The 13,435-nt window shown below is 48.0% G+C and overlaps 1 protein-coding gene across 1 annotated transcript in view; it reads left to right on the top strand.

Moving 5' to 3' along the window:
- The window catches only part of TTLL11 (tubulin tyrosine ligase like 11), a 220,079-nt gene that overhangs the window by 63,802 nt on the left and 142,842 nt on the right, over positions 1-13,435 (top strand). Inside the window, exon 4 of the mRNA XM_080927546.1 lies at positions 7,814-8,389. Within this exon, the coding sequence (XP_080783672.1) occupies positions 7,814-8,389 (576 nt within the window). The remainder of the gene's footprint in view (positions 1-7,813; positions 8,390-13,435) is intronic.

The raw sequence follows: 13,435 nt of genomic DNA, 5'->3' as shown, positions 1-13,435 counted from the left end.
ATACACATGCAGTGACATTTTCTTCCTGGGCCTCAACGGGCTGAGTGTGGAAGGACAGCTGGACACAGGGAAGCAGCGTGAGGGAAAGAAAAAAGATTCATTTGGAGAACTGCAAGACAGGCCAGCCCTCCCATGAATGGGCTGTGCACGCTGGGTAGGAATTCTGCAAGTGAAGAGGGGGAGAGGGTCCAGTGGAGGCCTTAGGCAAACACCCATGGAGGCAACAAGGAGGGACCCGGCAAGAATGGGGACTGAGGCTGCTGGGATGGGTGAGTCAGGGCTGCCACCAAGAAGGGCTTCTCCATGTGAGCTGTGTCTCACATGAGTAACCAGCAACAGCTCCTTCTTGTGATTACTTTGTGTTATTTCTTTTAAACCAATACTCATCTGTGATGTATCTTCGGGGCATTTTTTTCTTCAGCTTAAAAATTGTAACTTAGGCTTTCTTAACTGGGCCTCCTTCTTCTTAGAGCCAGTCGCCACAGCAGGCACCCTCCTTTCCATGTGGTCCCTGGCTCCTATCCCATCAGAGCTGAAGGTGTCGGGACCTATCCCCCCAGCACAAGCTATCCTGCATCTCAGCTTAAAACCCAGGTCTCAATCCTGGCAGACAGCACCTCGTGGTTTCTCTTTTCAGATCAGCAGAGTGTCTGCATCAAAATTAATTTTCCTGAAGAAGAATTGAACAACGTGGCCGAGGAATGAGGTTGCAAAAGCTGAAATTAACTGTGTGGCAAGAGCTGGTAGTCAGATCAGGATGACTGGGCAGAAGGACTCCTTCCCCTCCACCTCTGCCCAGACTGTGCTATTTCTCAGTCTGTACCTGGCACAGCTCTCCTCTGTGAATACTAAACCCCTAATATGTGAACCGCCCCCCCCGTGAATACCGAACCTAAAATTTGCCACCCTCCCTCCCCCACCTTCTTATATCCATCTGGTAGCCAGTGTTTCCCCGGCAACCTATCTCTTCTGTGTCATCCCTCTGCCTCAGTGCCGCTGTCTCTGCCCCTGTCCAGGCCATCGGGGCTCTTGTGGCCGTGACACCATCTTATGTCAGTCTCAGACCTCCCATGCAGCAGTCTCCATGGGAACATCCGTCAGTTGTCTGCAGGCCAAGCTTTAATAGGACACGCCTCCGAAGCAGGCATCATCACTTGACTACACATGATTCTGGACAGGCGTGTCTGGGCTTGGGGATTTGATGAGTCTGTTCCTCATAGGCATGAGCAAGTACTTGAACACTTGATCCCCAGTGGGTGGCAGTCTCTGGGAAGGTTCAGGAGGGGTACAGCCTTGTTGGGGGAAGTATATCACTAGAGGTGGGTTTGGAGAGTTTAAAGACTCACGCCATTTCTAGCTTGTGTTCTCTGCTTCTTGTCTGTCATTCAAGGTGTAAGCTGTCAGCTTGCTCTTTGGCCATCATAAGCCAAAATGAACTCTGTTCCACAAGTCACCTTGATCATCATGTCTTATCACAGCAACAGAAAAGTAAAGACATGAAGTAACCATAAACACTTCCCCAGCTGTGTGTCATTTTGTCCCTCAGTCTGGCTCACCACCTCCTCTGCCCCTACCAAATCTTCCCTCTTATCTCCCTAACACAGTATTGGAAGTCAGCCCATGAGCCCCTGGTTTCTCATCACTGCGATGATACACTTGATCTAAAGGACAGAAAGGAGGAAGGACCTGGGGAGGCTTTAGCTTTTTAGAGATTGAGGCTCACAACTGTGTGTTTTGTCGCCAAAATGTTGCTCAAGCATTTCCTCTCTGTCTTTGGATATCTACCCCATCCAGGACATTTTCTATCTAGCAGCTGAATTGTAATACACATTGATTAGAGTTTCTTCCTTCTCGAAAATACCTTCACAGAGTCTCATCATCCCGACTCCCCTAAGGGATATTCATCAAGGTTCTTTCTGATCAGGTTCACCTCTTACACACAAGCACGATCTATTCATTTCGGACATGGACTCTAGAGTCTGCCTGCCTGGATTCAAATTCTGGCTTCACGCCCTATTGGCTGTGTTACCTTTGGTAGGTTAATGGACATCTCTGGTCCTCTGTTTTCCAATCTATAAAATAAGATGATTGTGAGGATTAAATGAAATGAAGTATGCAGAACAGTGCCTACCCACGGTGTCTTGATCAGCTCCTGTTTATCTCATGAGTGGGAGTCTGGTATAATCTTGTAAGTGGAAATCTTGTATGGCCTCACGAGTGGAAATATTGTATGATCTCTTGAGTGTTAGTCTTGTGTGATGTCATTAGTGGGAGTCTTGTGTGATCTCATGAGTGGGAGAGACTCTTATGTGATCTCGTGAGTGGGAGTCTGTGTGATCTCATGAGTGGGAGAGACTCTTGTGTGACCCCACGAGTGGGAGCCTGACATCAGTGATCATTCTCTTGCTGCTCTCTGTTGCAGTGAATATTTAAAAAGTGGCAACCTTGCCACGCTGATCTCTAGAGTCAGTTCCAGCACCAGAGGGCCATATGGAAGTAATCATAATTTATCTCTGGTTAGTATCTCTCCTGGCCGCTCTCTACTAGCCGCGAACTCTTTGGTTCTAGCTACCCAGTAAAGTCAGGGCTCTAGAAGTCCAGCATAGGCTGGCCTATCACAGTTTCCTACCACAGACTGCTCACACTCCCAACAACCATCCCCTGGTAGTTAAGGTATAAATTCCCAATTACCTGGTTAAATCATGACTCAATCATCAACAATTTATCAATCAGAATTATATGTTAAATTCTCAATCCACAATACATCTACATAATAAGCTTAAGCCAGTTGATAAAGATATAAACCGCCCACCTAGATAAGACAAATTGACCTATAGAAACCCTTAAAAATATTCATATCTACCTATCACCAATTAATACTACCCGGATCTAGATCCTCCTTCTCCTGCTCCATCTTGATTCTCCCCTTGCTCCTTCTCCTCTTCTTTCCTAGACTTTTTCCTGCTTATCTTTCCTTCTCATCCAATGATAGGCTTGACCCGCCTTGCCGCATAATGACATCATCCTTTGGCTCTCCACTATTGGCAGTCTCCTAAATGTCTCCTGTTTTCTCCTGCTTTGTTATCTACTCAAATTCTTTGCAACTACCCTGCTCACCCCCCCCCCACCTCTCAGATGGCTCACGTTGCCCTCCTTGTTTGGTCTGGATCACCTAAATGACAACTGCTTTGGTCTTAGCTGGCCTCAGAAATTACCGTGTACATCAAGAGTTGGAATTTCCCTTGAGCATGAGTCTCAGAGCCCACAGCCATCAGAACTGGTTCCTTGTGTCCTGCCCAATACATACTTTGTCTATCAATGTCTTGTTTGTCCTGAAGATCCACAACCTGTGCCCATGACACCAATGGCCTGGATTGTTAGGATGAAATGTAGGTCCTCCAGTGTGACAAAACATAGCTCTAACTAGCTTCGACATCCCTGGTGTCGTCATAATTCATAACCTGTCCCCATGCCTGCCCCCCAATGCTAATAATGCTTTGTGGCTTTCTAGTCTAGCTGTTGAATTTCCTCCCTCCAAGTGACTTGCTTCTCCCACAGGCCTTGCCCGACTGCCACAAACACGTCATAAATCTCCGTGTAAACCCGTCTCTCACAGATATCCGGTGTGCTGTCAGTAAAGCATGGCCTCTCAGGGGTGGTTTGTGACTCAGTCTTCAGTAGAGGTGATGTCAAGAGAAACCCCTGCTCAGCACTTGCTAGCTGGCTGAGACCTGGATCATCTAATAAACCCTCCATTCTACAGGAGAACATAGCAGAGCACACAAGAAAGTCCAGTGACTTTCTCCACAGTCACATTACAGCCAGAAAGGTCCTAGCAACACTGGAGCCAAAATCCAGATTTTTCCGGTGTTTGCTTTTTTCAATTCACCAGAGTCTCTCCGGAGGTAGTCCTCAGTGTTAGCTTTGCAGACTACCTGGAGCTCCTTGTTTCCACGAAGCTGGTCAATCAAAGAGTTCCTGGGATCTCCCTGTCGCAGTGTTCCCTACCCCAGCCCGATTCTGGCATTTCAGCCACAGGCCTCATGCCCAGGTTTTTATCTGGTTGCTGGGGCTAGAACCCAGGCCCACATGCTTATGTGGTAGGGACTGTATTAGATTCATAATTTTTGGAAGGTAAAGTTTATTGGTATAAACATTGACACCATCTCATTGTAGATTTTTTAAAAACCTTGAGTGACTGAATTCTGTCATTAAATGCTAACTCCACTCACCACCCCACTCCCACCCTCAACCCTTCTGCTTCTGTATCTTACCACTTCTTAAGAATCTGATGTCTTGGGGGACATCCTAGAGTTTGCGTGTTTGTGTTTGGCTTATTTCTTCATACAAAGTGCTTAATGTTTCAGCCTTATTATCATTCCTTCCATTTTAAGGCTCATAATATTCCACTTAGGAAAGGCCAGGCTTTCTCAGACGCCTTTCCAGAATACCACTAGGGGGCAGTAAAGGTGCAGAAAATTTTCAGTATCCCTTCTGAGTGCCGGGCAACCCAGCCCGCATCCTTTATGTATCTCTTTCAGCCATCCTAGTATACAGTTACAAGATAATGGATTTCACATCCGACAGCAGAGTTGGATAAACCAGAGATACCATCAGCTGTAGTTTAAGAGCCATCTTCCTCACATTCCAGCCAACACTAAGGCACAGAACTTCATTTCAGACAGTGGCTTCAGATGCTATTTTGGCTTAATTAATTCACTTTAGTCCGGTGGTTCTCAGTGCACATGACAGAATCACATATTCAGGCTTCAGTCAGAATCAAGTCAGAATTTCGGTGGGAGGTGAGAGTGCAGTCGGGCCCAGAGATAGAAGCTATATTTAACATCAGTCATTGAACGAAAAGGTGTCTATTAAGAAAAACCAGAAGGTTCAGAGAATATGAATTCTGATTTTTTTTTTTTTTTTTTTTTTTTTTTTTTTTTTTTTTTTTTTTTTTTGGCTAAAGGAGTGGCTGAGAGGACTGAAAATATAGGAACCTCATTTCCTAGATCCAGCTTCTGTGTGTGCATGTGTGTGCAGACCAGAGGTCAGAGGTCAGAGGTCAAAGCCACTAGTCCTTTTCAATTGTTCTTTACCCTTTTTGTTTTTAAGACTAGGTCTTTCATTGTGTCTGGAGCAAAACGGGCAGTCAGCCCCAAGGATCCTCCCGTCTCTGCTTCCCTAGTTACGGAATCACAGGATTAGACCACCATGTCTAGCCTTCCTATGTGGGTGCTAGGGATCCGACTCAGGTCCTGCTTCCACAGCAGTTACTGAGCCAGGCTGTGGCACTTCTGACGTTAGGAACCCAGACAGAAGATTTGAAGCTGGGGTATTCCAGACAGCTCAGGTTTCAAAGACGCAGTTCCAAGACAGCCATGTTCAGGATGAGGTCAGAGACCAGATATTAGCAATGTCTGAGATAGTAAGAGAGTCTTTGCTATAGGAATCAGAAAAACAGGTCTTTGATTTTATCTTATCAAAAGTGAAAATGCCAAAGCAAACCTGAGGTGTGATCAGAGACCTGGGTTCTCACGCTAACTGCCACATTAGCCAGTTTTGGGACCTGGGCGAGACCTGCCCCTTCCCTCAGCCTCAGCTTCCGCTCTGCATTGTGAGCAGATGGGATGATGTTGGTCTCCGAGAATCCTTTTGGTTCAGGAAATTCAATGATTCTATAATCACTAATAATCTTGATTTGCAATGATGACCCTGGCAAAGAGAGGAAGAAATATTTCACAGTGTAATGAACGACAGAGACTACTGACCGTGTAGTTTAATTTATTTAAGGCACATACCCTGAATTCAAGGGAGAAAATATCACTCCTGGTAACATATTGAACTTTTAGTATCATCGGCCTGGCAAAAAGCTTTCCAGAGGGAAAAATTACCCATCAGTGCAAACTTGACATCTTTCACTTGCTGATCCATTTCACTGGTGTGGCTGTCATTCGTCCACACCAGTCATGTCTTCTGTAAAGGCCATGCATGTGGATGTTTCAGACAAATATTAAGTAAGGACATAGGTGTCAAGGTGGCTGTTGCAGAAAAGGCTCTGTGGAGGCCTGGGAGGGAGCCCGCATTGATCTCTCCTGAAGTTCCGTTCTGGAATCCTGCTGACACGGAGGAAGCAGTTGAAGGAAGCGGTTATCAAGGCTGGAGTGTCCCTCCATTGTTAAGGATCTTTTACAAGACCAAGAAATCGGCAAAAGCCTCAGCTAGAAATATAGGCCAGTCAAAGAGATAAGTACATTCTAGAGTGCAGTCTTTGTCTTTACACAGCAAAGGCTGTCGGGAGGCCAGCACCGGACCATCGCCGACTTTGCCTGCATGTTGGGCACTGCTCTTGGTGATGGCTCAGAACAGAGCTTCCATGCCAGGAGCTGCAGAGAGCAAGATGTCCATCTTCACATGTCCCCACCAGAAACCTCTTCTTGGAACATTTCCGTCCATCTGCTTCCATAGTTTCCCAAAGCACCCCAACAAAGGTGTCTGGGTGGCTCGGGCCTTCTGAGTTTGTAAAGAATAGAAATGTGTGTCTTTCAGCACCAGAGGCTAAGAAGTCCAATGTCAAGATGCTGGTAGCTGCTGGGGGGCCTTGTTACTACGTCACACGGTGGCAGAGAGCACCATAGAACAAGACACATCCAATGTGCTAGCCAGCACTCAGTAGGGCTGCTAGTGCTGTCATGGGGGCTCTACCCTTCTCCAACTTTACCTGCCAAGTTTCTACCTTAAGATAGCATCACTATATGCATATAAGGTTAGGTTTCCAGCATGTGAGCTCCAAGGAGAACACCTGGAAGCCATAGCCTGGAGGAATCAGGTACCCATAAATTATACACAGCCACAGGTCCAGATCTGGGCTGGCCAAGTGCCTGGATGGCCTTGGGTGTGTCCTGCTGACCAGATCTGGGAGAAGGGCAGCTGCTGCAGATGACAGAACCTAAGTTGCTGAAAGGTCCAGACAGATCTAGGGATTGGCCAGGTCTTGGAGACACACATAATAAAGCAGAAACCTGTTTCTCACATGCTGGGGTTGAAAAAACTGAGGAGGAAGGCACAGGGCTCTAGGGTCATCAATCCAGGATTCAGTCCCAGATCTGCTGCCTCCCCAAGTTAAACTCAAACGTTTATTTTCTCATTGACTCCTTAGCCTGTTCCGGTGCTCGGATGCTTGCCTAGCATTCACAGAGCCCAGCACCACAAAAACCAGGTATGACATTCGGTATAACTGTATCCTAGCGCTTGGAAGGTGAAGATGGTTGGATGAAGAGTTCAAGGTCATCCCTTAGTTAAAGAGCAAGTTCAAGGCCAGGCCAGGCAAGATGCCCTGTCTCAAAATAAACAAGATCCAGAAAGTGGGGGAAAAAATCTTAATTCTCTTTGGCAGGTAGTGAACGTAGAGAGAAATAGTCTCCCTGTAAATGACTCCGCTAGAGCTTGAGCCCAGGCAGGCTGACTCTTTCCGCTCATATGTAACAACGGCTGCATCCTTCCGTAACATGTTTTCTGGGAGGGTTTGATGATCACTAGTGTAAAGCACCCGGTACAATGCGTGGCACATCACAGGTACTCACCAATTGTATTACGCCGGTGTCATGTTACTAGTTACATGAATGACTAGCATACAGTAAGAACTGGTGAAGTGACTTGAACTCAGGTCTTGTGGCCACCTTTCTAATCTACATTCCACCTCACTCTGAGTACCAGGCTGAGGGCGAGTGTCACGTCACTGTCCCCCCAGGCAGTGTCATCTCTGTGGAAGGGGAATCTCTGACATAGCTCTAACGGTCTTTTCTCTCCTTTCCAGGTCCAAACAGTGAAAGACGGTGACCCCACCTGGAGGCCCACTTTTATTGTGAAACCGGATAGTGGTTGTCAGGGTGATGGAATCTACCTCATTAAAGATCCCTATGACGGTCGCCTGACTGGGACCCTCCACAACAGGCCGGCAGTGGTCCAGGAGTATATCCGCAAGCCTCTCCTTATCGACAAACTCAAGTTCGACATCCGTCTGTATGTCTTGCTGAAGTCCTTGGACCCCTTAGAGATTTATATAGCCAAAGATGGACTCTCCAGGTTTTGTACAGAGCCATATCAGGAACCCAACCCCCAGAATCTGCACCATGTCTTTATGCACTTGACCAACTACTCCCTGAACATCCACAGTGGCAAGTTTGTCCACTCTGACAGCGCCAGCACGGGCAGCAAGAGGACTTTCTCTAGCATTCTTTGTAGACTGTCTTCCAAAGGTGTGGACATCAAGAAGGTCTGGTCTGATATCATCTCCTTAGTTATTAAGACTGTCATCGCCCTGACTCCAGAGCTCAAAGTTTTCTACCAGTCAGACATCCCAACAGGGAGGCCGGGGCCTACCTGCTTCCAGGTAACTATGGCAGCCGCCATCCTGAGTTTTAACCTTGACTGGGCTGAGGACAGACTCCTTGGCTATGGGATGATGGATGGGTAGGATTGCATTGTCAGAGGTGGGGGACACACAGGTGGTGGCCACTCCAGGCCATTTTTCCCAGCCCAACTTTCAACTTCCTGTTTTCTAGGTGACTTGGGGCAGGCTACTTTCCTTCATTTAACTATAAATCTGTAAGATTCTTGTGAGAGCACATATAGCATGCATACATTCTTCGTTCATTGGACAGTTGTTACTGCCTACTTAGGAGGGGGTCAGGCATTGGGGAATTCTGCTGCCCAATGCCAAGAATCCATAGCGGGAGAAAGCCACTAAGAAGCCATTGACGCAGAGGGTTACATGTGGTAGAATCAATTAAGAAATGAACCAGGTGCTATAGGGTTGTGCACCCATCCACTATTCCTGCTCAGTCCAGAAAGTCTTCTTGAAAGACGTGGCAGTTCCACTGAAAGCTGAGGAGAGAGACGGAGCAGGAAAAAATGAATAGTAATCGCCACAGAATGTTCTAGGTGAAGACATGCTGCTTTGGAGGTAAGAGAGAAACCTGGTGTGTTTGAGATATTCCAAAAAAGTTCAGTGTGGTTACGGGTGCTTTTTGGAGGCACAGAGGAAGAATATGAGAAAAGTTGAGGTGGGGGTGAGTAGGTTAAGCCCAAGTTGTGGAGAGCCTTGGGGGCATTGGCAGTCATCATCAAAGAATTATAAATGGGACAGATCACACTCAGCTCAGAAGTACACAGTTCCATGATCTGCAGGCTAAGTATTAATTGGCTGCAAGGAGATTGCTGATGTGTGCTTTTGTATAAGCAAGAGAGGATGCTGGCTGTGAATAAGAAGGCCTTGTTAGACATGAAGAGAAAAGGTGAGGCTGAATCCCATCTGAGGATGTTGGATGGCTAGACTCGGTGACTGCAGGAGGAAAGAGAAAGATGGTAGCAGAGAGAAGAGGAGCTCCTGGGATGGAGCTGTGTCTTGGTCTGTTGGGAAGATGTATAGAGGCTTGTAGAGGACTAGGGTCTCAGGGAGGGGCAGGATCTGGAGGCAAATGCCTGTATGGCAGTCGAAAGGAGAGGTTAATATATGTGGATATTCGGGCTGGCATTTGGAAAAGACGGGGGTGAACTGCAGGAGGAACTGGGAACTCATCTGCTGCAGTGACTGAAGGCATGAGGAGGTATGGGGAGGACCCCTGTGACACCCCCATCTTTACAACAAAGGAGACTGAGGTGCTTGGTCAAGGGGAATGTGTTGGGAATGCCAAGGAAGAGATGCTCAGAGAACACCTGGGCACGGGCCTGTAGCCTCAAACATTGCCAGGATGTCAGGCAAGACCATTCCTGGAACTGTCCATTACATTCACTAACACTTGTCCTGGGAACTCTAGCAAGAACGGTTTCGGGCAGCCAGCCAGTTTGTGAGAGGGAAGGAAATGGAGTAAAACAGCTTTTAACATCATAGCTCTTAGGGATGAGACTGGGGCACGGAGACTAGACACTCACTGGGCACACCTTCTTGTCTCCAAATCTGTCAGACCGGGCGAGAGAAGATAAGATAAACCTCTGGGATCCTCTCCTCCTAATCTTTGATATTGTTGCATAGCTGTGTGTGTGTGTGTGTGTGTGTGTGTGTGTGTGTGTGTGTGTGTGTGTGATATGTAAGGAATAAAACAACCCAGAACATATTTGTAATGATCACACCTGACCCGGCTCCAATGTGAATTCTTCCCTAGTCTCTTCCTCAGCCTGTCCTCTGCATAACCACTGCTCTGAATGTTATGCTGGTCATTTCGTCCATTTTCAGAACTACACGTGGTCATGAATGTATAACCCCCCAGACAGGGGGACATGCATTCTCTGATTGACATCCGAGCTTCATAACAGCCCCGGTGTGAAGTCCCACCTCCTGAAGCACCCGCTCCTTCACAGGCACTGGTTCAAAGTCTGTCTCCTGCGGCTGGTGGCATGGCCTTGCTCGCACTGGTATACGTCACATAAGTAATCAGTCTATCACTTTGTTTTTGTCAAGGGAGAGCTGTGTGTGTCCTGGCTAGACTATAAGGATCAAAGGCGGTAAGGGGCAAGAGTGAGGAGAGGGATCAGAGCCATGTCTCTCCCATGAATGCCTACTGACTGCCCCAAAGCAACCTGGGTAACTAACTCCAGGTCCAGAGACTCAGGGACTGGGCCCCATCAGCAGGGTCATCAAGTGAAAGCCTCTGGATGGGGATGGAGACAATGGGAGAAGTAGCAGTTGTCCTGTAGAGTCCCGTCCATGGCCCTATGCCAGCCCCACCCGCCGTGTCTTCGGTTCTTAAGCAGGTATGTGCAATAGCCATGGGGAGAAGCTTAGAAAGGGCTGCTGAGGAAGACTGCAAGACAGTGCCAGATCAAAGAAGCCCTGACCCAGGCACACAAAGTGAGGGCAGAGGAGACACTTGTGATACAGTCACACCCAGGGTTCATCCTTGAGGACAAGTGTGGCCATGCATGTTCGGCAGTGACAGCTATTCTAGGAGCATCACATGGGGTCAGGCAACCATGGCCAAACCACAGAGGCCTAGCAAGGAGGACCAGGATGGTCATTATGTGCGTGTCCTGCAGTGACAGGCAACAGTAGCCATCAGGGTTCGGGCAGGGCCAGCTAAAGGTCCAGATCAGGGTCATATTTAACAAATGGGCCCAGAGCCTCGTGATCCTTTGCCACTGCTTGACCACACATACTAAATGCTTCCAGGATGAAGAGGCAGACTGGGAACGAAGCCCTTTTCTGGCTTGATGAGTACTGGAGTCTTTCTCACCACCACATACCTCTTAGGTTCCCTCTGTACACTCACACCTGTGTGTGTGTGCACGAACTGGGAAGCGACGCGGGTGAAGTGGCTTTAAGGTGTCAAGTGGTATCTGCTTAGCATTTGTTGCTCTAAGTGTCTCAGACACACAGCGAGAGGGAGAATTTGACATTCTACACGAAGCTGAGTCCACTCCTGCTTGCTCCGTCTGCACACACCACCTTTCAGAATGCTCTTAGCTGAGCTCCAGACCCCTGAGCAGACCTTGAGCAGGTTTCCATAGTATGGTTCTGATGTCCATTTGCCACGTGACCTATCCTAATCTCTTAACCCTTCAGGAGCTCAGCTTCCTCCCCTGCCTCACAGGGTCGGCATCCAACTCCCATGAGACAAGGATTACGTAGGAAACCCTTTGCAAACCATTGAGACTGCACAAATGCAGGACGGTAGTTTCTTAGCTGGGTATGTCTTTCTTGCTTATAGCAAGGCCTGGCCACATGGCAGCAATACAGAGCACAAACCCTAGCCAACCAAATTATACTCATCTGGGGCATGTGACTGTGACCCTGTTCCAGCCATGACCACAGTAATGACTTGGAAAACATGGTGGCCAAGCAACAGCTGGCAGGGCTCTGTTATGGTCAGATTTCCTGTAATCTGCTGCTGAGGAACACAGCTGCCCTGTCATTCCAGGCTGTCCCTTGTCATTGCCCAGGCAGCCACAGCCACAGAGCCTCACGTCTGCTGTCTTGAGGGCAGCAGTGTGACCCTGGCTTAAATATCAAGGTCAGCCTGGGTGTAGACGATCATGTGGCAGAAACACACACAGAGGGAACACACTCTGTGGCTTAGACTGTGTATTTTTCTTGTTCCCCATGTCTAATTCTGGCCTCAGCCATGACCCTCCTGTTGGATGTCTGGAGACAGAGCTTTCCTAAGGCCGAGCATAATCCTCCTCTTCCTCTGTCCTCTGCCCTCTTTCTTATCCCACAGCCCAGACATAGCACAGGCAGAAGCTGAGAATCGGTGTATGGGTTGCGGGTTGTGTCAAGGGCTGGGGTTTCCCTCTCAGATGGACTGGGTTTGCTTACAGCAACTGTAGCTGGCGAGCTCAATAAGTCGGCCTTTCCTAGTCTGGATTTCTTAGATTCACGTAGCGAGTTTGTTTGTAGCCATTTCCCGGAGTTGTCCTATGCTCCAGGAAGAGGGAGCAGTGTGAACCAGTCTCCAACACACAGCAGTCACTTAATAAGTGAGAGGATGGGTGTTTATTACTATGACAACAGTTCTCACACCTACCCACGAGAAAGGACCTTGAAGTTACGATAAATCAGCAACTATCTTCATTTTGATGTTAACTAGAACATTGGTGATACAAGTTTGGAACCAAGTTTGGAAATCAAGCCCTTAGCCTGGCATTTATCACATTCCAACCAGGCTCCCTAGCTTCCCCGTGCCTCAACCTTGGCTCTCCCATACCAGATATACTTTCTCTCCCGTGGTCTCCCACCAGTGCCTTCCTGGTTGTGCCATTGGTTTTCCTCTGTCTCTGCCGGCCTGGTCTGATCTCTCCTATTCATTGGTTTCAATATTCAGTACCTTCCAAAGTACAGCTCAAGACATTCTCTGTAAAGCCTCCCCCGACCACTCTGACAGCTGTGTTCTTTTCCTCCCTCACAATCCAGCACATGCCCTGGGCATCCACTGAGATGAGGCCTGAGATAGGCATGAGGCATGAGGCTAAGGACAAGGTGAGGCCAGGGCCTCTCAGGGGTGCTTCATTTAGTGTGAAAGACTCACAGAGATAATCCCTGCTCCTTCACACATCGTGCTGTCCAAGGACACACACGAGATGAGGGGAAGAGTTAGCTGCCCAACCAAAGGCTCCCAGAGGAGGGGATGCCCAAGTGAATTCAAGGCATGAAGAAGAGGGTCCCCAGCAGACATTGAAGGGTCCCACATTCTCCTGTTTCCCCGACACCTTCCTGGTTGCTCTTCCTCAGCCTCTGTCTGGGCCTATCATTATTGGAGATATATTGGAGATCCCTGGAGACAGATTCTTGGAAATTTGTCTTTGTGCATCTACCATCTCTTCCTAAATAATCTCATCCTGCCCCATGGCTTTAGGGATCAGCTAAATGCTGTTGAATCCTAAATTCATATTGCTAATCTTGACCTCTGCTGGAGCTCCAGGCTGACACATACCACCGATCACT

Source organism: Micromys minutus, assembly GCF_963924665.1.
Source record: "Micromys minutus genome assembly, chromosome: 13".
NCBI classification, from domain to species: Eukaryota; Metazoa; Chordata; class Mammalia; order Rodentia; family Muridae; genus Micromys; species Micromys minutus.
Note: the sequence above shows the minus strand (reverse complement) of the source record. Positions and strands in the feature narration are given on the sequence as shown.